The 23,145-nt window shown below is 45.4% G+C and overlaps 1 protein-coding gene across 2 annotated transcripts; it reads left to right on the top strand.

Moving 5' to 3' along the window:
• The first annotated feature begins 2,052 nt into the window (after nucleotides 1–2,052).
• Nucleotides 2,053–4,247, top strand: LOC136485642 (UPF0481 protein At3g47200-like). Of its 2 annotated transcripts, none has more exons than XM_066482489.1 (2): nucleotides 2,053–2,189; nucleotides 2,373–4,247. In XM_066482489.1, the coding sequence occupies exon 2, from the start codon at nucleotides 2,429–2,431 to the stop codon at nucleotides 4,100–4,102; it is 1,674 nt and encodes a 557-aa protein (XP_066338586.1). In that variant the 5' UTR covers nucleotides 2,053–2,189; nucleotides 2,373–2,428; the 3' UTR covers nucleotides 4,103–4,247. The 2 variants fall into 2 exon arrangements, with proteins under 2 accessions (XP_066338586.1, XP_066338585.1); XM_066482488.1 differs by having other exon boundaries at nucleotides 2,111–2,189; nucleotides 2,361–4,247.
• Nucleotides 4,248–23,145: the final 18,898 nt, after the last annotated feature.

Below are 23,145 nucleotides of genomic sequence, written 5' to 3' on the forward strand. Positions count from 1 at the left end.
GAAGAAACCATGAAATCGCCATTGGGGAGAAACCACCAGCTTCTAGCGGACTCGTGCCGTACTCCCATTGGAGGAAGAAGATAGAGTTGGGAGAGAGAAAGAGAAAATAATTATTACTCATAGAAACCATGGGTTGGAAAGCAGTACTTTTTTTGTGCGGTATCCTATGTTATAGAAACTATTAGTTTCTTTCATTGGGACTGCCCTTAGTAGGTTTTATCAGCATTTAATAAGGTGCCACGTTAGAAAAAGGGTAACATGGCAAGAGAATTAATAGGAGAGAAAAGAAATGAGTTTCGTGCGGATGAAACTCTGTTGGCACTATTTCCAATGTATGAAACACCTATGAAACTGCATTGAGAGTGAAGGGTTTCATCCCAAATATGTTTTGACCAATCTCAATATAGCAATTTAATGTTGTGGCTAGCCTATAAAATTGTGAGATGACACTATGCATTGAGAGAGGTTGTTTCATCTGAGGCTGGCCTTAGATGATGAGATTCTGCGTGCCATAGGAATAATTGATATATTATTAGGGTACCCTTATCTTTTTGTTTTCCTCAAAGAGCTATCTCGGACATGAGTAATTAATAGCTGTGTACATCCCTGGTTGATGTAGAGGCTGGAAAAAAAATCTCGGACATGAGTGCATTTGTTCTATCTTTCTGTTTGCCCTAGAGAGCTATCTTTGCTCAAATCAACTCGTGCACACAATTCTATCAGTTTGTAGCCTAAAGCAACACAAATGTTAGCTTGCTCGGCTCAAATCAGCTGATGCCCAAAACCCTCTCTCTCTTTGTAGCCTAACGCAATGGTATGGATACGTGGATAGTGTAACTGAATGTATGATGACCAGTCAGTGGTTAACTCATCTTATCTTTCACTATCTACTAAATAGCAAGCACCCTTACAAAATCATATGCATTTTATAGCCTAAATTGTGATGATTTATCTGAATTTCTCTACTCATGCACATATCTAGGATGAAAACTGCTGGGAATGATAGGAGAAGCTTAAGATTGTTTTAAGTTTCACATTTCACCTGCATTAGAGTTTACCCTGTACGATAATATAATTCTATAAGGGCAAGTGTGCATGCATTTATAAGTGCCTGCGTCTATATTGTTGTTTCACAAAAAAAATATAATTATATATTTATTTTGCCGGTAGCAACACATGTGCATTAAATTAGTATTAAAAATTGTGTATCATATATATTTTGTCTTGACTTGTTTTATCATCATAGATAATTTAAGTTTGACTCATATTTCTATTTATTCACAGTAATTTTTTAATAAGACAAGAGGTCAAAGGTATATAAAAAAATCAACAGTGACTTACATTTTAAAACAAAGCCCATGTTTAGTTCTAACCCAAAATCCCAAAAAGTGCTACAGTAGTCATCACATCGAATGTTTGCGGCCCGTGCATGGAGCATTAAATGTAGACAAAAAAAAAACTAATTGCACAGTTTGGTGGGAAATTGCGAGACGAACGTTTTGAGCCTAATTAGTCCATGTTTGAACACTAATTGCCAAATAAAAACGAAAGTGCTACAGTGGCCCAAAATTCCAACTTCCTGAAACTAAACACGGCGAAAGAGAGTAGACTTCAATAGTCAAACCTTATAATATTCAACCAACAATTATTGGACCCACGAAATATAGATTTACTTATCTGAAAGTAATATCATTAGATTCATATTTGAAAGTATTTTCTTATGGTTATGATTTATCATGGTTAATATATGCTTGATTTTATAGCAACTTGTTTACTGAAGATGTGAAGATTTCTTGTGATGATGACCACACAGCCGCCACCGGCAACACACTGATTTTTGAACAAACATAGCCTAATCAGCTTAATACCTTCACCGAGCTAGGGGTGCACCAACAAAGCTCTTCAGTTCGGAGCATGATAGTGTATGTATATATCATGTGTGTGTGTGTGTGTGTGTGGGGTTGGCGTGGTAGCTGTAAATCTTGTCGTCAATAAGAGATATGGGGTAGCCCCAACCATGTGGGGTATGTGCATCAAGGCCAAAGCTAGTATACATGCATAAACGTTGTCGTAATTAAACCGCAATTGGTCAATGTTATTTAAATGACCGTGCCTGCACAATAGGAACTGACGCTCTATAAGAGGAGCGTCGAGAAGGCTGTGTGCTTCTTCTGCCCTGCTCGCTTTAAGTATTCTTTTCTCTTCCTCATTTGGATCTCTTATTACTAACCCTGAATATATGCTTCTCTCATTAGTACATTACGTTCAATTCTGATTATATGCTAGCTAGCATGCAGTTTCGTTCTCTTGCATGTTTCATTCTTCACCATTTCCTACATTATTCCCTTAATTTTGTGCAGTGCTTCTTGCAGCAAGCTACATACTGCTGCGTGCGTTCAGCTTGGTGGTCGGAGCTAGCAGCGCATATATGGAATCCACATCCACTGCTGCATGGGCGGGACCTTACGAGCTTCAGCTGGCGATGAACTGGACCGCTGAAGAAGCACCAGCTGATGACGCTCAAGAAGTGTGGGCTCCTGCCGTTGGCCACCCTGCTTTGCAGTATTCGTCCATTGTCGACATATTTGGTTCCTCCTGCAGCCTCCAACCGTATGTCGTCCCTGCTAGCACTAGCAGCAGCTCTAGCGGAGGGCCGCAGCTACTGGTTGAGAACAACTACTACGCTGCGGCCGCACAGCATCACGATCCGACTGGGAAAGGAACGACGACGACACACGAGGATCTGTCGTCGTTTGAGCAGCAAATGGAGAGCTATATGAATAGCCCTAAGAAGCTATTCCAGGAAAGAAAGGAGGAGTTTGAGGATGCATATAATGCCCAATTCATGAAACAGAAGATGCACAGGTACCCTCCAAGCATTCGAGCTCTCGATGATGATGGTCTGTATACCGTCCCGAGGGTGGTGGCCATCGGCCCTTACCACCATTATGGCGGAGGCCATCTGAAGCAGGCGGAGGAGGTGAAGCATGCGGCTGCCTGCCACTGCATCACGGAATCCGGCCGCTCGGTCGAGGAGATGTACGGCGCCGTCATCTCGGCCGCGAATGACAGCGATGCCCGCGGCCTCTACCACACGGACGTGATGGCAGGTCTCGGCGACGACGACTGCTTCCTACCCATGATGTTCTTTGACGCCTGCTTCTTGGTGATGTATATCATTAAGAGGTCGGGCGCAGAGAACTACGACCCGACGCTGTACGATTTCTTCGAGTCCAATGACAATGACATCGCTCATGACATCATGCTGCTTGAGAACCAGATCCCCTTGCAGGTGGTGGACGCCGTCATGAGCATGTGCACGGCCGAGCCCTTGGAGAGAATGAAGAAGTTCATCGCCAGGTGCAAAGATGGCTGTCTGCAAGACCGGGTTGTCCCTGGATTTCCTCGTGTTGACTGGGATGAAGACTACTACAATGAAGCACCGCATCTCCTTGGCCTCCTCCGATTCTACGTTGTAGGAAAAAGAAGCAGCAGCAAACCCAAGGTGTCACCTTCAGATTTAAAGAAAATGGAATCGATACCAATTTCAGCCGGTGCCATCGAGCTTGCCGAAATGGGCATCTTCCTCGCAGCCAACGAAACAACGGAGCTCCCAGACATGGGCCTCGCCAGGAAATGGATCATCTTCGCCGAGCTCTCCATGGCGCCGCTGTCTCTCAACGATGCACGTGCAAGCTGGCTCGTCAACATGGCGGCTCTCGAGCTATGCACGACTCCAGATTTTTTTGATAAAAAGGCGGAATTTGAAGACTCTGCTGTCTGCTCGTACCTCCTCCTGCTCTACATGTTGATGCATCGGGAGGAGGACGTGCATGAGCTGCGAACCAGGGGTATCCTGCAAGGAGCAGGGCTCACCAACAAGAAGACACTCGACTTCTTCACCAGCCTGCAGAGCCTGCGCCTCGGACGCTGCTATGGCCTCGTCATGGTACAGATTGCGAGTTACAGGATGAATAGGCCGTGGATCAAGCTGTACGCGTTTTGCTACAGGAACCGCAAGACCATCGCCTGGGCGGGCTCCGCCATTGGTGGGTTTATCGGTATCATCACGACGCTCATCAAACTCAAGGGCGCCCATTGATATGAGAGAGATGCATGTAGTATTTCCCTGGTATATTGTTGGTGCTGTTAGTATTCCCTGTCCATATAGTTTCTCCCCTTTGCATTGTACCTCCGAATGTATTTAATATGTGTCTAGTTGAATAATAACAATCTGGCAGCGAATGTCTCTGTAGAATGGAAGTAATCATCAGGCACATATATGCTCTCGGAGGCTACAGGTACCAAATATGTCCATGATGGAACGCATGCTCCATAGGAAGGCCAGCAGGAGCCCAAACATGAACAACTCGTCCTTCAACGTACGGTGCAGTTGCAGGGCGGCTCTGGGCCTAGACACCCTCGTGGAACAGCTCTGGGACAACCCACCTCCTCCTCTTCGAAACACTAAACTGAAGTTAAGATCCACGGTGGAGTTGCCGAGTGCCAAGAATAAGACGCTCGGCAAAGAGACTTTTTGATTTTTTTAGAAATTTCCTCTTTGCCGAGTGCCTTCATAGGGGCACTCGGCAAAGGTATTTCAAAAAAAAATCTATGCCGACGGCCGGATCGGAGCACTTGGCAAAGTTGCCTCCTTTGCCAAGTGCCTCCCTGATCTGGCGCTCGGCAAAGGGGCGGGTGAGGGCAGTTAGGCGAATTCGGTCGGGCAGTCCAAGCCACACGACAGACAGCCCCCGCGCGCGCCGCTCCTAGCCGTCCCCGCGCCGCCGCCCGCCAACGCCGGCCCGCCCCCAGCGCCGCACGCCGCCCTCCCCTCCCCGTGTGCCGCGTCCGCCAGCCACCGGGCCGCCGCCGCCCTTCCCCGCGCCGCTCGCCGCGGCCCCTCCCCGTGCCGCGCACCGGCGCCGTCGCCCACCAACGCCGGCCCGACCCCACGTGGCGCGCCACCCTCCCCTCTCTGTGCGCCGCGCCCGTGGCCGCCCCTGCGCCCGCTAGCCACCGGGCCACCGCCAACGCCACGCGCCGCCCCCGCCCCCTCCGCGCGCCGCGCGCCGGCGCCTGCCCCCGCCCCCGCCAGTCCCCGCAACGCGCCTGCGTGTGGCCGAGTGTGGCCAGCTCACCCACGCTGGCCCGCCAACGCCAGCGGGTGGAGGAGGGGAGGAGGAGGAGGAGGAGGAGGGGGAGGAGGCGAGGAGGAGGAGGGGGAGGAGGGGAGGAGGAGGAGGAGGAGGAGGAGGTGGAGGAGGAGAGGATGAGGAGGAGGAGGAGTAGGAGACGGCCCTGCCCCCGGCCGCGCCCCGTGGACCGCCCGCCCTGACGCCGCCCATGCCCGACCCCGTTCCCGACTCCGGTGACCCCCCCGACCCCAACCCCGACGCCGCCTGCCCCTACCCCTAGCGCCCGTCAGGTATGCCTTCTCTTTTGTTGTTGTCGTGGTAGTGATAGTTGTAGTAGTATTAGTTGTAGTAGTAGTGCTAGTGGTAGTAGTAGTATTAGAAGTAGTGGTAGTAGTAGTAGAACTAGTGGTAGTAGTAGTAGAACTAGTGGTAGTAGTAGTAGTAGTAGAACTAGTGGTAGTAGCAGTAGCAATAGTGGTAGTAGTAGTAGTAGAACTAGTGGTAGTAGTAGTAGCAATAGTGGAAGTAGTAGTAGAAGTAGTGGTACTACTTGGATATATTCTTCTGCATGGATTGATATCCAAACTACATGGCTTCTGCGTAAAAAAAATATTAATTCTGTGATCATAAATTAATGCTCAAATAATGTCAAAAATTTCCATATCAGTTTGCATGATTTTATATGGGTAACAAATTATGGATATAGAGACGTGTAAGGGGAAATAAAGTCCAAAAATTACGGTGGTTAATATGGGAGGCTGTTGCAAGGGAAATTAATGACCGGAGATTACGCATTTAGCATACAGAAATATAACACAACATAACAAAACCTTAGAATAAAATTACATAAACGATAACAAAGACCTTACACTAAAATTAAATATATGATAACAAAGACCTTTTTCCGTCTGGGTCAATGTTACAATCGATGTGTATAAACACATTATAAGATAACCACCTCAGAAACATTCTTCTAGCACCTAAGTAGGGTCAAATAGGCATTATAAGATAACCACCTCAGAAACATTCTTCTAGCACCTAAGTAGGGTCAAATAGGCGCCAGAGGATGCCAGAGATGGCTGACGAGCTACACCTTCTAGAGATGGCGCCGTGTAGCGGAGACCCAATGCCTCTCGGACACAGTCTAGAGCACATCTAGCGGTTGCCCAGCAACGAGGAATCCATGCCTCTCCGGACAGACAGTCAAGCAGGATCGGATGGATCCATCAACCTCGCAGCGTCTCCAAGCTTCGGCGTTGCTCTTTCTTTAGAAACATTCTTCTAGTACCTCTTGTATGCACCATCCTGGACTACGCATATTGAAATTTATATGTGGAGGTCTTTCTCCCACAGAGAGGCCGCATATGTGGATATCAAAGAAGTGGGCAAACAACAACCGAGTGGCAAACACAGCAGTAGCTAGACTGGCCGTGGAGAGGCTCCTGGCCGAGCAACATTTTATTGGCGCGAGCTTGGTGAACTACTCATCCCTGCAGTTCCAGAATCATGCATGGCCTCCTCATGTTCTTACTCTGATTTTCCAGCCTTGCCGTATCTTCTGGCCAAGTTAAGCAGAGCATGCATGCAAGCTCTTTTTTTATCTCTAACAATGGCATAGGTGGGTAATTTTCTTGAAAATAAAATAGATCTAATGGTTACAGATCGTGAGAGCCTATAGATTTAATGGTTAGATGTTTGTGATTAATGTGAGAATTTATAGCATTTATCCTTTTTTCTAGAGCGTCCGGTGAGAGTTAACGTGGAGGCTCCGTTGGGGCCTCCAATTAGTAATATAAATGGATTTATTTTTTTTCCTTTTTTATCTATAATAATGGTAGAGGTGTGTAATTAGCCTATAGATTTAATGGCTAGATGTTTCTGATTAATATGAGAATTTATAACATTTATCTTTTTTTCTAGCACGTCTGGTGAGAATTAACGTGGAGGCTCCGTTGGGGCCTCCAATTAGTAATAGTAAGATATAGAAGTAAGTTGTAGTTTTTTTCATAGTAACCGGGTGGTAATTTAGGTACAAATTGGGTTTTTTTTTTTATAATGACACATATGGGTATTTATATATGCATTTTGGGTGGTATTTTTCATCTTGCTTGACTAATTTTCAGTCACTGGGTACAACACCACACGGTTAAAACGTGGGCAGCTAATGTTTAGTTGGAGATATAGCCAGGGGCTAAACTTTAGTTGGATCCACGCAGGCCTAAGATTCTTTCATGCCAGGGCAACGCAAGCTACACGCCTTGGCATGGTTCTGTTGCAGCATTTTATTTTGGGCCAGGATCAGTACGCGACGATCAAATGGCGAATGAGTTGTGCAGCAGCACTTGTAGTTTGGAAGGAAATAGATGATGCGCTTTGTCCCTGCGTCGTTCCAGCAGCCTGTTCGGCTGGACCGGCTTGTTCGTGAGAAAGTACTGCTGGCTGGTTCATGTATATAAACAGTGCCCACGTGAGGGGGCTGGCCAGCACCAGCCAGCCAGCCATCCCAGCCGAACGGGCTTCAGATTGCTAGGCCAATGATTGAAAACAAAAGGCGGTACCGCATTGGCAAATGGCAAAAGGCTACAGGATTGTTTATCTATTTACTCGCTGGTTGTTGGCCTAATCCGTGGTGTAAGGCCTATCAATCTCAATGCCATGTTTGCTGGTGACAATCAATCAAGCAAGCTGTCACGCACAAAACTCGATCGAGAAGCCAACGAATCATACTTGTGCTCGAGACTTTGTCTGCGTTCTTGTTCTACCCTGTCAGTTCTATGCATATCATTTCTCTTCAGCATTTTGTCGGGATCGGAGAAATCTGAAATGTGCAGTGCAATCCAAAAGTAAGGACAAAGGTGCCGACAAGGCCTGGGGTGGCCCACGCGTCGTCGATTGGTGGTGCCCCACGACGAATCGCCTCTGCGTGCGTGACCTCGGCTTGGTTTGAAGACGCCGCCGCACCTCCTCCTCCTCCTTCTTCTTCTCCTCCTCCTCCGTCACAGAAATTCTCCTCTCTCTCGGCAGCCACCACAGGCGAGGTGACGGAGCTTCGGGTGCATCCGATCCGCATGGCGGACAAGGAGGCAAGAGGAGACCACCCACCACCCAATGATATGAATCCTGACGCTTGCTCGTTTCGTGTCCTGTCCTTGCTGTTAATCTTGCAGTTTTAATTTGCTTGCGTGATGGGTCTTGTTGATTTCTCTCTGCTCGGAAGAAAAGAAATGTTCGGTCTTGTTACTACCACCGCCGTAAGATAAGGAACACCTGCTGCCCTAGGGATTTCTTCTTCTTCTTCTTCTTTTTCAAAAAAAATAAAAAAAGCACTCCGGGGAAAGGGGGGGGGGGGGGGGGGGGGGGGGGGGCACCACGCCGCACCACCACCATCCACGCCGCGGCCACCATGCCGGGGAAGAAGGGAGGGCCCCACCACGCCGCACCACCACCGCGCCACCTAGCAAAGCCGCCTCCTCGAGCCGCTCACCACAGCGACGTCGTCATCCGCGACCATCGCAGGCTCCTACTCCACCACGCCGCTGAGCTGCGATGCCCTTGCTGCGGCCACCTCTGCTCGCCGTCACCAGGAGGCCACGGTGTCGAGCCTCCACCGACGTGCCATCCACCTCGACGAGCCTCACCCAAGCCACTCTCAAGTACACACTTCTCATTGGTGACACCTTCAAGTACACATAATCTCCAACTTCAAAAGTCAGTTCTCTTCTCTGAGTATCAGCGTAACTCTTCTGTCGAGACTGAGCCACTCTCAAGTTGTCTCTAATCATTCTGACTTGTTCTTCTACATCTCTAAGGACATCGGGTCCAAACACTTGAGTTTCTCCAGTCTGATTCCAGAACAAAGGCGTTCTATATTTACGCCCATACAGCGCCTCAAAAGGTGCCATTTTGAGACTCTTCTGGTAACTGTTGTTGTATGAGAACTCAGCATATGGCAGACTCTTATCCCAACTAGTACCATACTACAATGCACAAGCTCTCAACATATCTTCCAAAATCCGGTTGATCCTTTCAGTCTGTCCATCAGTTTGTGGGTGGTAAGCAGAACTGAAATTCAACATTGTCCCCAAAGATCTATTTACTTTCTACCAGAATTGCGACATAAACTGAGTGCATCTATCAGACACAATCTTCTTGGGAACACCATGTAAGCACACTATTCTTTCCATGTACAACTCTGCTAGCCTTGCACCTGTATAGGTGGTCTTGACTGGTAAAAAGTGACCAACCTTGGTTAGTCGATCCACTATTACCCAGATTGAGTCATAACCTCCTTGAGTACGGGGCAAACCTACGATAAAATCCATACCAACTTCTTTCCATTTCAATTCAGGAATCTTCATTGGTTGTAGCAACCCTGCAGGTCTTTGATACTCAGCTTTCACTCTTTGACAAGTGTCACACAAAGCCATATACTCTGCCACATCTCTCTTCAAACCATACCACCAATACTTCTCTTTGAGATCCAAATGCATCTTGGTATTTTCAGGATGTATGGAATAGGCAGACTCATGTGCCTCTTGCAGAATTGCATCACGGATAGCCTTCACTTTAGGTACACATATCCTTTTCCCGAACCAAAGAGTACCATTCTCATCCATCCTGAATCCTAGTGCCTTTCCAAGTACTATATTCTCTGCTATCTCCTTAAGTTTTTCATCCTCTAATTGACCTTTGCGTATCTCTTGCTCCAAAGTAGGCTCTATTACCAATTCCATTGCATTAGTGACAAGACTCAAGTTGAGATATTCCATTTCAGCACACAACTCTGCTGACATAAATGTCATCCAAAGTTCATTGGCATAACTCTTCCTGCTAAGTGCATCAGCCACGACATTTGCTTTTCCTGAATGATAATGCACTTCCAAATCATAGTCTTTGATCAATTCTAACCAACGACGTTGTCTCAGATTCAGATCTGACTAGGTAAAGATATACTTCAAACTCTTGTGATCTATATAAATACCACTCTTATGCCCAATTAGATAATGTCTCTAGATTTTCAAAGCATGAAGCACAACTGCCAATTCCAAGTCACGAGTAGGGTAATTCAACTCATGCTTCCTCAATTGTCTAGATGCATATGCCACCACTCTTCCTTCTTGCATAAGCACACATCCAAGGTCCAAACGGGATGCATCACAATATATAGAGAAGTTCTTGCTTAAATCTGGCAAAATCAACACTGGAGCTGTAGTCAATCTCTTCTTTAGCTCATCAAAGTTTGCCTGGCATTTATCAGACCATACAAATTTAGCATTCTTTTCCAATAGAGCTGTCATAGGCTTAGCAAGCTTGGAAAAACTTTCGATGAACCTCCTGTAGTATCTAGCCAATCCCAAAAAGCTTCGTATCTCACTTATATTGGTTGGTGGTTTCCAATTCAATACATCTTGCATTTTGCCTGGATCCACTGCTATTCCACCGTTGGAGACAACATGACCCAGAAAAGAGACTTCCTTCAACCAAAACTCACACTTGCTCCGCTTAGCATACAACTTATGTTCTCTAAGCTTTTGCAAGACCAACCTTATATGTTCAGCATGTTCTTCTTCAGTCTTGGAGAATATCAGTATGTCATCTATGAATACCACCACAAATTTATCTAGAAAACTCCATGAACACCTTATTCATCAGATACATAAAGTATGCAGGTGCATTGGTCAATCCAAAAGACATAACGGTGTACTCATACAAGCCATACCATGTAGTGAATGCTGTCTTAGGTATGTCCGAGTTTTGAATCTTAAGCTGATGGTAACCTGAGTGAAGATCAATCTTGAAGAACACATAGGCTCCTCTCAACTGATCAAACAAATCATCAATTCTAGGCAAAGGGTATTTATTCTTGATAGTAACCTCATTAAGTGAACGGTAATCCACACACATCCATTGACTACCATCTTTCTTATCCACAAAGATCACAGGTGCCCCCCATAGGGAAGAACTGGGGCGTATGAAACTTTTTTCTTACAACTCTTTTAGTTGTTTCTTAAGCTCTTCTAATTCATTAACCCCCATTCTATATGGACGTTTAGCTATTGGTGCAGTTCCAGGTAATAATTCAATAATGAATTCAATGTCACGGTCAGGTGGCATACCTAGCAAGTCATCGGGGAAGACATCCGGGAACTCCTCCACAACACGATCTTTTTTATTGGCATCACCATCTAGCTGGTTCACAGTGGTTATTGGCTGAGCTTGCACTACCACTTCTACAAAGATTCTATCTCCATTGGGTGATGTCACAACAACAGATTTCTCCTGACACTGAATCACTGCTCGGTGTTGTTTCATCCAATCCATTCCTAGAATAAGATCAATTCCCGCTGTTCTCAACACGATTGGTTTCACTTTGAAGTCTACCCCCTTAAGGAAATGCTAGTCGAGGGACTCCAATAAGAAGCGGGCATACTACCTCCCGGTGAATTTACTAGTATGGGTTTTTTCATGGCACATAAAAGTATGCTATGCATTCTAACAAAAGCTTCAGAAATAAAAGAATACGAAGCACCGAAATAAAAAAGTATTGTAGCAGAGATAGAGTTGACATTGGATGTACCCAACATGACCTTAGGCGTCTCCTGAGCTACATCAGATGACACATAGTTCACCTTCGCAGTGTGAGGTGGTCGGGCATTGAACTTCTGATTGCCATTCTGGTTCTGAGGGGCTTGCTGGTTCTGCTTCTTTGGACACTTATGAGCATAGTGATCTACTTCTCCACAGCAGTAGCATGCGTTGGGGTTATTGGGTGCACCACTCTTCACAGGAGCATTGTTGGGCATTCCCTAGCGTGTTGCCGGATTGCCGGTCTATTGCGGGGGACGTAGATTACCATACTGTTGCTGGTACTGAGGGCGTTGCTGGAATTGATTATGCTGAGGATACTGACCACGGTTTCCCTGGTTAGATGGTCCTTGATTCCTCTACTGAAAACCCTGTTGGGGATAGGCACGCGGGCGTGTGTTGCTTCTAGAAGCTTGCCCTTGAAGCCTCCTCTTCTTGGCTTCCATCTCTTTGCACTTATCGTCAATCACAATAGCACGGTTCACCAAGATTGAAAGTTAAGGTAGGTGTTGGACATCAGCTGAAGCTGTAGGCCATCATAAAGTCCCTTGAGGAAGCGGCATTGCTTATCCTTATAATCAGCTACATCATTTGGAGCATAGCGTGATAGTTGAGCAAACTTGTCACGATACTATGCCACAGACATGGATCCTTGCTTAAGGGATCTGAATTCCTCTTGCTTCAATTCCACCAGTCCATCGGGGATATGATATGACCGGAAGTTGTCCTTGAATTCCTGCCACGTGATAGCAGGAGCATTGTTGGGGCATCCATACTAGAAAGAATCCCACCAATCCTGAGCTGCTCCCTAGAGTTGACCAGAAGCATACAACACCTTCTTAAGATCATTGCATTGTGCTATGTTAAGTTGCTTCTCCACAGCACGCAACCAACCATCTGCCTCCATAGGGTCTGAGGCATGGGTGAACACCGGTGGGCGACTCTTCATAAACTCTCCATGCTTATCTCTGACTTGAACAGGCGGTGGTACTCTTGCAGGTTCATTATCCAAGCATTGCATCATGGCTTGCATTAAATGCGCTTGCATTCCCATCAATTGTTCCATAGTCACTAGTGGCGGCGGTGGTAGATTTATGAGAGCATCATGTCCACGACCACAGCCTCTGCCTCTTCCTCCTCTTGCGGCCATCTATTTTCCAACAAATGCGCAAATTTTTTAGAGATTTCCAAATTATAGAGAGCTTATAAACGATAAAGAACAATGCTGAGAATTCTCTGGACAAGATTCAAATACAGCAGTTCAGTAAATCTGTTATAACTCGAGTTTCCGAGATCCAATAGAGGTGTACCAAGAATGGTTAGAAAGCTTAGGAGATCAGCTACAACTTTTATTTAGATCATTTTAACAGATTCTGACGTACACATGGTCAAAAATAGAGCTAAACCGAATCTGTTCTGGGTTCCAGTCTGCGCAGAAACATCAACTTGTAGCAGCTAGATCTCACAAACCTGAATAGATATTGACGTGATTCCAGAGACATTTGAAAGATAAAGAAGTCTAGATATCTCCACAAAAATTTCAGAATTTTTGGCAGCCCAGATTTCAAGATACAAGATAAAGAACACATGCTGCTCCAGAAAACAGCACAACAGAGATAAGGTAAAGCAACCCATTTGCATTAAGAACTCATCTAAACTTAAGGTTCAAATCTATGGAATTTGTGGACATGCCCACAAACTTCCAGCAAACAACCAAACTCCAAATCATCCAAGTTCACAATCATAAATATCTAATCATTAAAGTTCACATGACAAGAAAAGACTAGACATGACCCACGAACTAACAACGTAGTAACTTTAAACAAGGCACCTAACATCTATGGGGCGGTGTCAATCATGGTGAACGACCGGCGCTTCTTCTTGTAGATCGGTGGCAGCCTAAGTTGAGCACGTAGTTCATCAATTTGCTTTTGGAGACGTCTCTCGGCCCTCTGCGATGCATGCAGCTCTCCTTTGACTTCTTCATCCACCCCCTGCATGGCATGGACAAGCTGCACTGTTGTTTCCAGAGTTACCCTCATGAAGATTCCTAAAATGATCATTGCGAGGAATGTATCTAAAATGATCCTCCTTCATGGCCTCAAAACGACGACCATGGTAGTAGATGTAGGCGTCCTGCGCTGCATCTTCCATGCCATCCAATGCATGGGCCTGTCTGGCAGTGGCACGGTGGACAGTCTCCACCTCATGTCCATTCTTTATGTCATTCCAGGCGGTGACAACCAGCTCTACCTTCCAAAAGGTTGCCTCCAAAGGATGCTGGTACTCTGCACAATGGTAGTTGATGGAGGCATGCAGATCGGGGTAGTAGTCATCTAGCACATGAGTAAGGAGAGTGTGGTAGTAGGCCGTCTCCAGGGCTGGCTTGAAGTAGTACTTGCACATCCAGCCTATCTCCTCATCCACCATAGGGACAGCTGGGGATGGCACAGGTGTAGGAGAAGTAGCTGATGACTCCTCTAGGGTAGCTACAGCGGGAGTAGGAGCAGGTGTAGGTGTCGGGGTAGCCATCTCCTCATCATCGGAGATGATCACAATCTCCTTCTCCGCCTATGGAGCACGGGGGGTGAACATGGTGCGGTAGCCTACAGTGTTGAGGCGGATGGTCTTCAGGTTACGAGACATCTATAGATTTAAAGTAAGATAGAATTAGAATCAACAATTTTATATAATAGATTAAGGTATGAAAAGCATAAATATTTTAATAAAATAACAAGAATGAGACAGTAAGCATGAAACCAGAGGAGCAAAGATGCTAAAACGACAATTTCTAACTAGGCTTACGTCCTACAGTCAACACGGCTCTGATACCAATTTGTCACACCCAATTTTAAGGATAAAATTGAATGCACTAAACTCATGTATGCCTAGGGATCAGCCACACACACAAGTTGACAACTTATATAAAGTATCATCACGGTGTATCTTACATCATGATTAATAACACCACATAGTCTTACACCACACAGCGGAAGATAAAAAGATAACTCTCTCGTGGAACTCCATCACAGGGATGGTCAACTGGTTGACCACAAGCCTAATAATCCTCAGGAAACTCCTCATACATGTTGTCATCTGTTACCCATCCGGGATTTTTATCCAAAAATATAAAGTAAACAAGCGTAAGTACTTCCCGTACTTAACAAGATAACATGGGGTTACGAAGCTCAAAAAGGATGACACAGATGACACAGGTTTACTGTAGTTAGCACTTTTAGTAAGTCAAGATTTTATTATCAAGTATTATCAAGTTATGCTTAAGCTCCCATTTATACCCACATAATTAGATATCAGAATCATTTGCATCATATTATCATCGTATACTATCATAAATGAACCACAATGAGTAACCAATTATTCTGTGAGTTTTCTGGGCCGCTCGTGACCGTGAGCATGGCTGTTATAACAGTTTGTAACCCTTTGCAGAGGTTATGCACATTCACCGCGAGTCGTGATTCCCATATGCCCGGGTTAATTACTCCCATATCACTGTCAAGGTGAGCGGGCAGGGTACACTATAAAGCTATTTCATAGGTTTATCTAACAAGTTAGGGCCGCTAGGTTTCCTCGGCAGGCAGATGTAGGAACCCCCCTTTCCTATGGCACATATGCATCGTGGCTATACACATAGGAACAGAGGCAGTCCTATACCCAACGTGGCAAGCCCCTTTTGCGCCATAAAGGTAACCTCTAACAAGCTAGAAAAGGTCCTATTACTGAGCTAAAGTCAGAGCCATATGACCCTCACGGTTGCACTGTCAGTCCCAGCTTTTGCCGATAGATAAGTCCTTATGGAGGGCCGAGAGCATCATGATCGAAAGTCATTTGCTCCAACACCCTATAATCTAGTTGTTTGAAAGCAAATTTTACCTTTTCGTTCCATAGAACCATTATTCATTATGTAGATTATGTACATTTACATTGAGCGCTAGCAAACTACCCATATGCACATAACCCATACGAGACAAGGAACAGGATAATCAATCACTAGGATGTCCTTATGGGTATCAAAATTAGACACATGCAAATGAGTAGTTAATAAATAGTGAATAGGCATCAAGGTAGATCCCATGCTATACTTACCTTGGTTAGCGAACTCTTGCTGGTCCTGCTGGTCATCAAAGAACTCTTGGTCTCCAGCGTTCTCCTCACCGTCTGAACACGACCAACGCGGCAACATACAACATTCCAGGAACACTCATGCAAAGCAAACAATCCTATGGTTAGAATAGTACACCAACAGTAAAGAAAACAAGATAAAATGTTTATGAAAAGAATCTTCGTCTCGCTACGATCACGTCAACGCGAAGTTCACGAAAAACGGAGCTAAAACGCGAAAGTTATGAATTAAACGGGGTTTCCTATAGCAATTTATTTAATTAAACCTAACCATGAAATTTAAAAGTTGCAAACATGATTAACAGTGGTACTAACATGTAGGGAACTTTATTACGAATCTAACGCAATTTGAACGGGTCAATTCGGAGCTAAAACGAAGTTTTTATGAGCAAAACAAATCCAGTGGCATTTCTGTAAATACTGAAAATGTATTTTGGACTAAAACAGTACATTTTACGTTTTTAAAAGGAGAAAGCGTACTCAGAAAATGTGTTACGGACGGCGGGTTCAATTTGGCCGAACTCGAGGGACTCTTTAGCAAAATCACCCGCGAAGGGGTATCGGCTTATGTGAGCCGTTGGATCAAGAACGGACGGCTCGGATTAGATCTGGGGGGGGAGAGAGAAGGAGTCCGGCCAGGCACAGTAGCAGCTGCGGCGGCTCAGCCATGGCCGGCGGCAAGGAACACGCCGGCAAACACGGTTCAGTGGTTATGGGCCACGGTTCGAAGAACCGAGGACACCAGGAGAGCGAGGGGGTGAAGGGGACCTCGAACAGGCCCATACGGCGGCCGGAGGACGCGGCCGAGGCGGCGGTCGCCATGGCCGGTGGCATGGAGCTTCCCGGCCCACGCGACTAGGGCTCTAGAAGCCACGAAACTCAAAATAAACGGCATGGGGAGAAGGAGAGGAAGGTGACGAAGCTCACCGCGGTGACAAACGGGGGCGGAGGCGGCTCAAGGACGGCGGACCGCGCGGAAGACGAACGGCGGACCATGGCGCTCCTCTGTGCGGCGGTTTTGGCTCCCGTGCGCTTGGCGAATGCGAAAATGAGACGGGGAGGCAGCAGGGAGGGGCGGCGATGGGCCACGGCTCCATTTTAAAGTGGTCGGGCGCGGGGAGACGCTCCCACGACGCAGCGAGGCGTGGGCGCGGAGCGGCGGTTGCGGCTTGGACCGGGCGCTGCGGTTGCGGGAGGAGGGCGACGGCGCTGACGTGCGGGCCCGGGTGGTCAGCGGCTGGAAGAGGGGCGAAGGCGCGGCAACGGCCGCCTAGCCGAGCTAGGCCGGCCCAGGAAGGAAGCGGGGAAGGGGAAAAGAGAAGCCGCACGGGTCGGCAGGAGAAAAGGCCTACGGGCCGAAAATGAGGAAGGGAGGGAGAAAAGAAGGAAATTCTTTTTTTTCCAAATAAATTTTCCAAACTCATTTTCAAGTTGAATTTGAATTCAATTCAAATTTTAGTCAAAGCTAATCATTACAAAAAACAAATGTGCAGCAACATGAATGCATCAACATGTTTCTATCCTTATATTTACTTTTAATTTCATAAAAAATATTATTTCCTAAATTTGAAATGCACATATAATTACATAAATAAATCAAATTTACTTATTTTAAAAGAATGAAAAATTTTGGGTGTTACAGCCAGCATGCATACCAATTATTAGTACCGCGTCTCCACTAAATTCCGCTGCTTTTCGATCGGTGGACCGCCGTGGAATTTGCAAACTGCATGCTAACCGCTGTATACCATGATTGAAAATTGTTGCCACTAAATTATTAATGTGATCTAGTGGTATATTAGTTGCACCCACCCACATTCTTCGGTGGCTTATTATTTAGATTAGATGAACTTTGTGTCGTCAGTGAGAGTGGTTACTGCACCTCCAGTTAATTTGGTGGCAAAAGAATGAATGGCGTAGAGGGTTGGTTGTTAGTCGGTCTCACCAGGCTAATTTATAGCAGCTGCACACACTGCTGCAGTGTCGACTGCCAATAATGCAATGTGTTTTTATTTTTCATCAAGCCCTAGCTCTCCACCCACTCTAATTAAACAACGACTTGATTGGTGCACATTCTATCTAACGATTTCATACGATGTGTAATATGGTTGGAGGTAGCCACTGTACATCTTGTCGTGATTTGTGAGTGACAGCTACGATCGCACCAACCATGTGGGTACGTCCGTCGCATGCACCAAAAGGCCAAAGTATGAAATTAATTTCATAAAGCTACGTACACGTACGGGCATCATGGCGCCTCTGATTCTTCAGTTTATATATATTGTGTCCGTCTGCTGAAAGCGCGCTGAATGTTATCGTATAATTGTACGCTAGCTAGGGTTCGTTTTATATAGCGCTTTTTAGTAGTTCATCACATGCTTCGACTTCCTGGCATGCGCATTAGGTTTGTGATGGCAGAACAAGTTGGTATTTGGATATTCACTCTGGCCGGCTTGCGCATATGTAGTGCGCAGTGTGGGAGCTAGAGAGACAGTACATATATACATATAAATAAAGGCCACATGGAAGTTGGGGCCGATGATGATGTACTTGTACCATCTACACATACATACAATGCGCCCGCGCTGTAGCCTAACTTATTAATCGTTGCTAATGACGGCGAAGCCCTATACGCAGATATGCTTGTTGCAGCCCTCCGGCTAGTTCCAATGGGTAGTTCCAATCTTTTAAAATTAACGTCACATCAAACTTTTCTAATGGGTGGCCATAAATTTACGAATAGAGAGAGAATATTGGTTTTATCTAAGACTAGTTGGTTACCGTGTGCATGCCATGGGATTAAAAACATTTTCATTGTCAAGAATACCGCCATGCATACTTAGGTGTAATGTTTTCATGGTGTACTATGTATGAAACTCAAGACATTGGTTAGGCGCAGCCCCCAAAGCATGCAATCAATCCAACAAGCTTGACCATCTCATTAGCCATACATTTGCGCTGCTAGTTTACTTTTCCATCCATATCTAGCAGGGTCATAGACGCCTCATATGTACACACGTCCGGTCACATCATATTTTAATTGAAATCTCAAAACAAATCCTAGTAAAGAAAATTCTTTCATAAAAAGTAATGCATTACATAAAAATAATAGGAAATCTAATATTCTTGTGAGCTCTTCCCTTTGCACTACTACAGCAGCCCCATCACAAGCGGCCCTAACCCCCCTCCCCCCATCAAAGCGGTTGTGTGTGTGTGTGGGTGGAGGGGGGGGGGGGGGGGGGGGCTCCTTCACCGCCGGCTCCATAATTGGGCCGGCGGTGATGAGGGCGCATCACCGAAGGACCTATTTACGAAACGCTTGTGATATCCCCACATCACCGTCGGTCCTATTTACAGACCGCTTGTGATGCTATTTTCTAGAACATGTGTTTTTAATATTTTTGGTTTCAATTCCATCCAAATACATCAATCCAATATGGTTTCAATTCCATCCAAATGCATCATCCTAATTTACATCAAATTCATTTCTAGTGCTCTATATACCATTTTCTCAAGTCATACATCTCAAACTAGAAATTAATGTGGCAACTAGAAATTTAAGGCCATGGTTATACTTAATCATCTTAAGGTTTAAAATAGGGACAAATAAACTAAGACATAAGAAATTCAATCCTTTACTAAAAGTTGTGCTATGTGCTGCCAACTTAACATGCAAGGATTTTGGGCTAGTTTGATCCTTCACATCAGTGTCGGTTCAAAACCCCGCTTCATTGCCGGATTTTTAACCGGCACAACCAAATCAGCAGTGATGGAGGGTACACATCAGTGCCAGTTTTTATAAACTGGCAGTGATATGAAAAGTCACTGCCAGCTCATGACACAACTCGGCAGTGTACAGTTGAGCCAACACTGACGATTCTTTACATGAGCCGGCAGTGTTCTCTCAACCAACACTGTTGGTTCTTAGCACAAGATGGCAGTGTTAGTGCCGGTTCTTAGCTCAAGCCAGCAGTGTTCTCTTGAACAACAGTGCCAGTTCTTAGCTCAAGTCGGCATTGTTCTCTGGGAAATCACTGCCGGCTTGAGTCACAAACCGACAGTGTTAGTAGAGAGAACACTACTAGCTTGAGCTACAAACCGGCAGTGTTCCCTCGACTAACACTGCCGGTTTTTAACTCCATCCAGCAGTGCTGTGTCTGCCATCACTGCCGGTTTTTTGCTAACCGGCAGTGATCTCTTTTTTGCATTTTATTATTTTATAAACTATTTTATTGTTTTTTTGTGCAATCAGGTTTTGCTGTGAATTTGCTACGTAGATGACAAATCATTCAACATTAAATATTACACATGTTATGGTTACAGTTCAAATGTACTTATCAAGATCTCAAAATTACAATAGTCTAGCGTTCCGCTCTTTCCCATACTGTGCCTTGTACTTCTTGGACTGTGCAATGGAGAATGTTCCTTCTTTTTCCAAACACTTGGATAGGATGAAGGATGCTAGCTCCGCTGACAATCCTATGATCTCCTTGTCTAACAACCTTTCGTGCCCAAATTTCTTGCACTGTCGTTCAAAAAAGATGATATCGAAAGGCACAAATTAAAGACAAAATAGTAAATCGTTTTGATGAATTAACCGATATAAATGAAATGGGAAGTATACACACCAATGCATCTGCCTTTTTCGATCTCCCGCCGACGTAGTAGAGCATTGCCCATATTACGTAGACCCCGCATTCATTGTTTCCCGCAGGCTGCCGTAGGGTCTTCATTCCCATTTCTGCAACCTAGAATGGGACCTTCGTCCCCCGATCATTCTGGCCTGGACACTGTGCCACATTATAAAGTGTGAAAAGGGGCAACATTAGAATGTGCTATGCGTGATAAAAAAATAATATGTTATTAGGTTCACTTACTTATTCTGCACTTTGACTAGGGGATCGATGTGAGAAAGTGGCTTTTCCTTCGAGTCCCACACCTCGATACATTTAGAAACATTGATATCGATGAAGACGAAATGGTTGCCGCAATCACAAAATCCTAGTTAATGAATAATCTTAACAAAAAAAAGAAGCACAAAAATAAGAGCCAAGAACATATACTCGCAGTTGTAGGTTAGAAATATGTTCGTTTTGTTATGCATCACGAACTGTTCGAAAACCTCAATCAAACGTGTTGTCAGATCTTCCACGTCACATCCATGAATGCCAGCGCATGTTTTCTCGTTGACTTGCTCGGGGTCCAAGAAGGCTACATGTTTGTATTTTGTCAATAAGCAATGTTTTGCTACACACCAGCATAAACCATGGGAAATGTTCAAATGTTGAAGACATAGTTAATTATAATATCGTCATGCGAGTAGGTTACTTACATTGTCCACAATGTCAATATTTGTGTATCGAGGAGCTTCTCTGGTATGGCTGAAACAAGCACTCTCAACTGATAAAGCGCTTCTCTTCGTCAGGATAATGAAAAACATGCGGGGAGCGGATAATAGTTTCGAAACCAGTTTGCTCCGTTTCAGTTGCTTGTGCCATGTAATAATCATGCAAATCATGCATATATGTTGGCAAAGCATTATACTCCTCATCGGTGGCCACCAAAAAATTGCCTCTTAGATACTGGTATGTTGGTTTGCCATCTCATATTCTTTTCTTTTGACTCATAATAGAGCTCCGTAGCCTGCTCCATGGTCAAGTCATTGTCTGCGGCCAAGGTCTGTATCTTTAGTAGATCTTCTAAGTGTATTTCTTCTACTCTTCTTTGATTATACTTATTCTCTGTTTACCTTACGAATTCGGACTTATACATCCACTCAGGCAAAGAGGCAAATAGATTGAAGAATTTAATGCAATCATCATCGTGAGTGTGTTTTCGATCTTTTGGGTTCATCATGTTCGTAACGGTCCCACTCATCCGTCTCTTCCTTTTTTATCCATTTTTGGAGCATTATCGACCGAATCCAAGGATCTTTTATGCGAGGATGCATGTGATCTTGTTCTGGACGGAGGAGGAGGAGGATGACGAGGAGGAGAAGGAGATTTCTGTTTTCTTGGGGGTAATGAAGAGGGAGGAGGATGACGAGGAGGAGAAGGAGATTTCTATTTTCTCGGGGGTGATGAAGAGGGAGGAGGACGAGGAGATGGTGAATGATCATCTCTAGGCGGCGAATATTCGCAGTCATCCTCATCATCCAATGACAACTGGTGATCAAGCTTAATGAAGCATTTGCGCCAAGCAACATGAGCGGCCTTATTTTGAATAAGGCACAGCTTGTCTACCTTTATAGGCAATCAATGGTTATCTTGTTGTACTTCTTATCACAGAATCGAATCAACACTGACGTGGGCGTACACTGGTGGAATTGGATGGCCATTTATGGTCCCGTCTTGGCTAGGCCAGGCCTGGACGACCACCACCTTGTCAGTTGTCCATTGCTGGCGGATGTACAACCAAACATTAACGGGTTTGGTGATGCTGTCCACCGGATGAGGCACATTCGCGTCTTCTTCATTGAGTGGGGGCGATCCACAGCTACTGCTACCCTGGTCAATTGGCTAAAGCTAGTTGGAACAGGTTCTGGTAGTATAGCTGATTCCATGGACCCCATAACTTGCTTAACTCGTGCTTCAACCCTTGCGTCAAGCCGTTCTTCAAATTTTTCCTCAATCTCCTTCAGCCGCCTTTCGTACTTTGCCTCATGTTGCGCTCTAGCCCTCGAGCGGCTCCGATAAGTCGAAGATTCAGCCTCGAATGCTATTTTCTAAGGAACAAGACCAGCTCCTCTTGTGCGACCATGGTGCTCCTTGTTTCTGAGTGATTGGGTGAGCATGTCATTCTCCCTATCAGAAGTGTGGGTCCCTTGCCTCACCTGATCAGGTACTTCGGAGATCCTCTGGATAAGGTCGCTCAAGGCAAGAGTTGGGCGGACAAGCTCCCGTCCTCGTTGTGGCGTACCTTACTCGCCATAAGGTAATGTACCGATCTGAGCTACCAATCGGCAGTCTCAGGCATAACGCCGCGCCGTTCCAAGTCCTCAATTTCCCTTTCAAATTCATCCATCTTACTGGCGTAGCCATGAGAACCGAGGCGATGAGGATTTGTCATTTTAAGCGATTTCTCCTTATTCTTCCTGCACAGTTCCAAGTACTCCGGGGATTGCCTATATTGCTTGAATTCCTCCCCAAAGTCCTTTTGCTTGACATGCTCTCCATTCTCCCAATCTGGCTCTTTACCCTCTAGGATATAATCCTGGTACAATTTCCCCTTGAAAGACTTGAACATTTTCCCTGTAATCAGGCATGAGTAATCAGGCACCGTG

This window comes from Miscanthus floridulus, chromosome 10 (genome assembly GCF_019320115.1).
Source record: "Miscanthus floridulus cultivar M001 chromosome 10, ASM1932011v1, whole genome shotgun sequence".
Lineage (NCBI taxonomy): Eukaryota > Viridiplantae > Streptophyta > Magnoliopsida > Poales > Poaceae > Miscanthus > Miscanthus floridulus.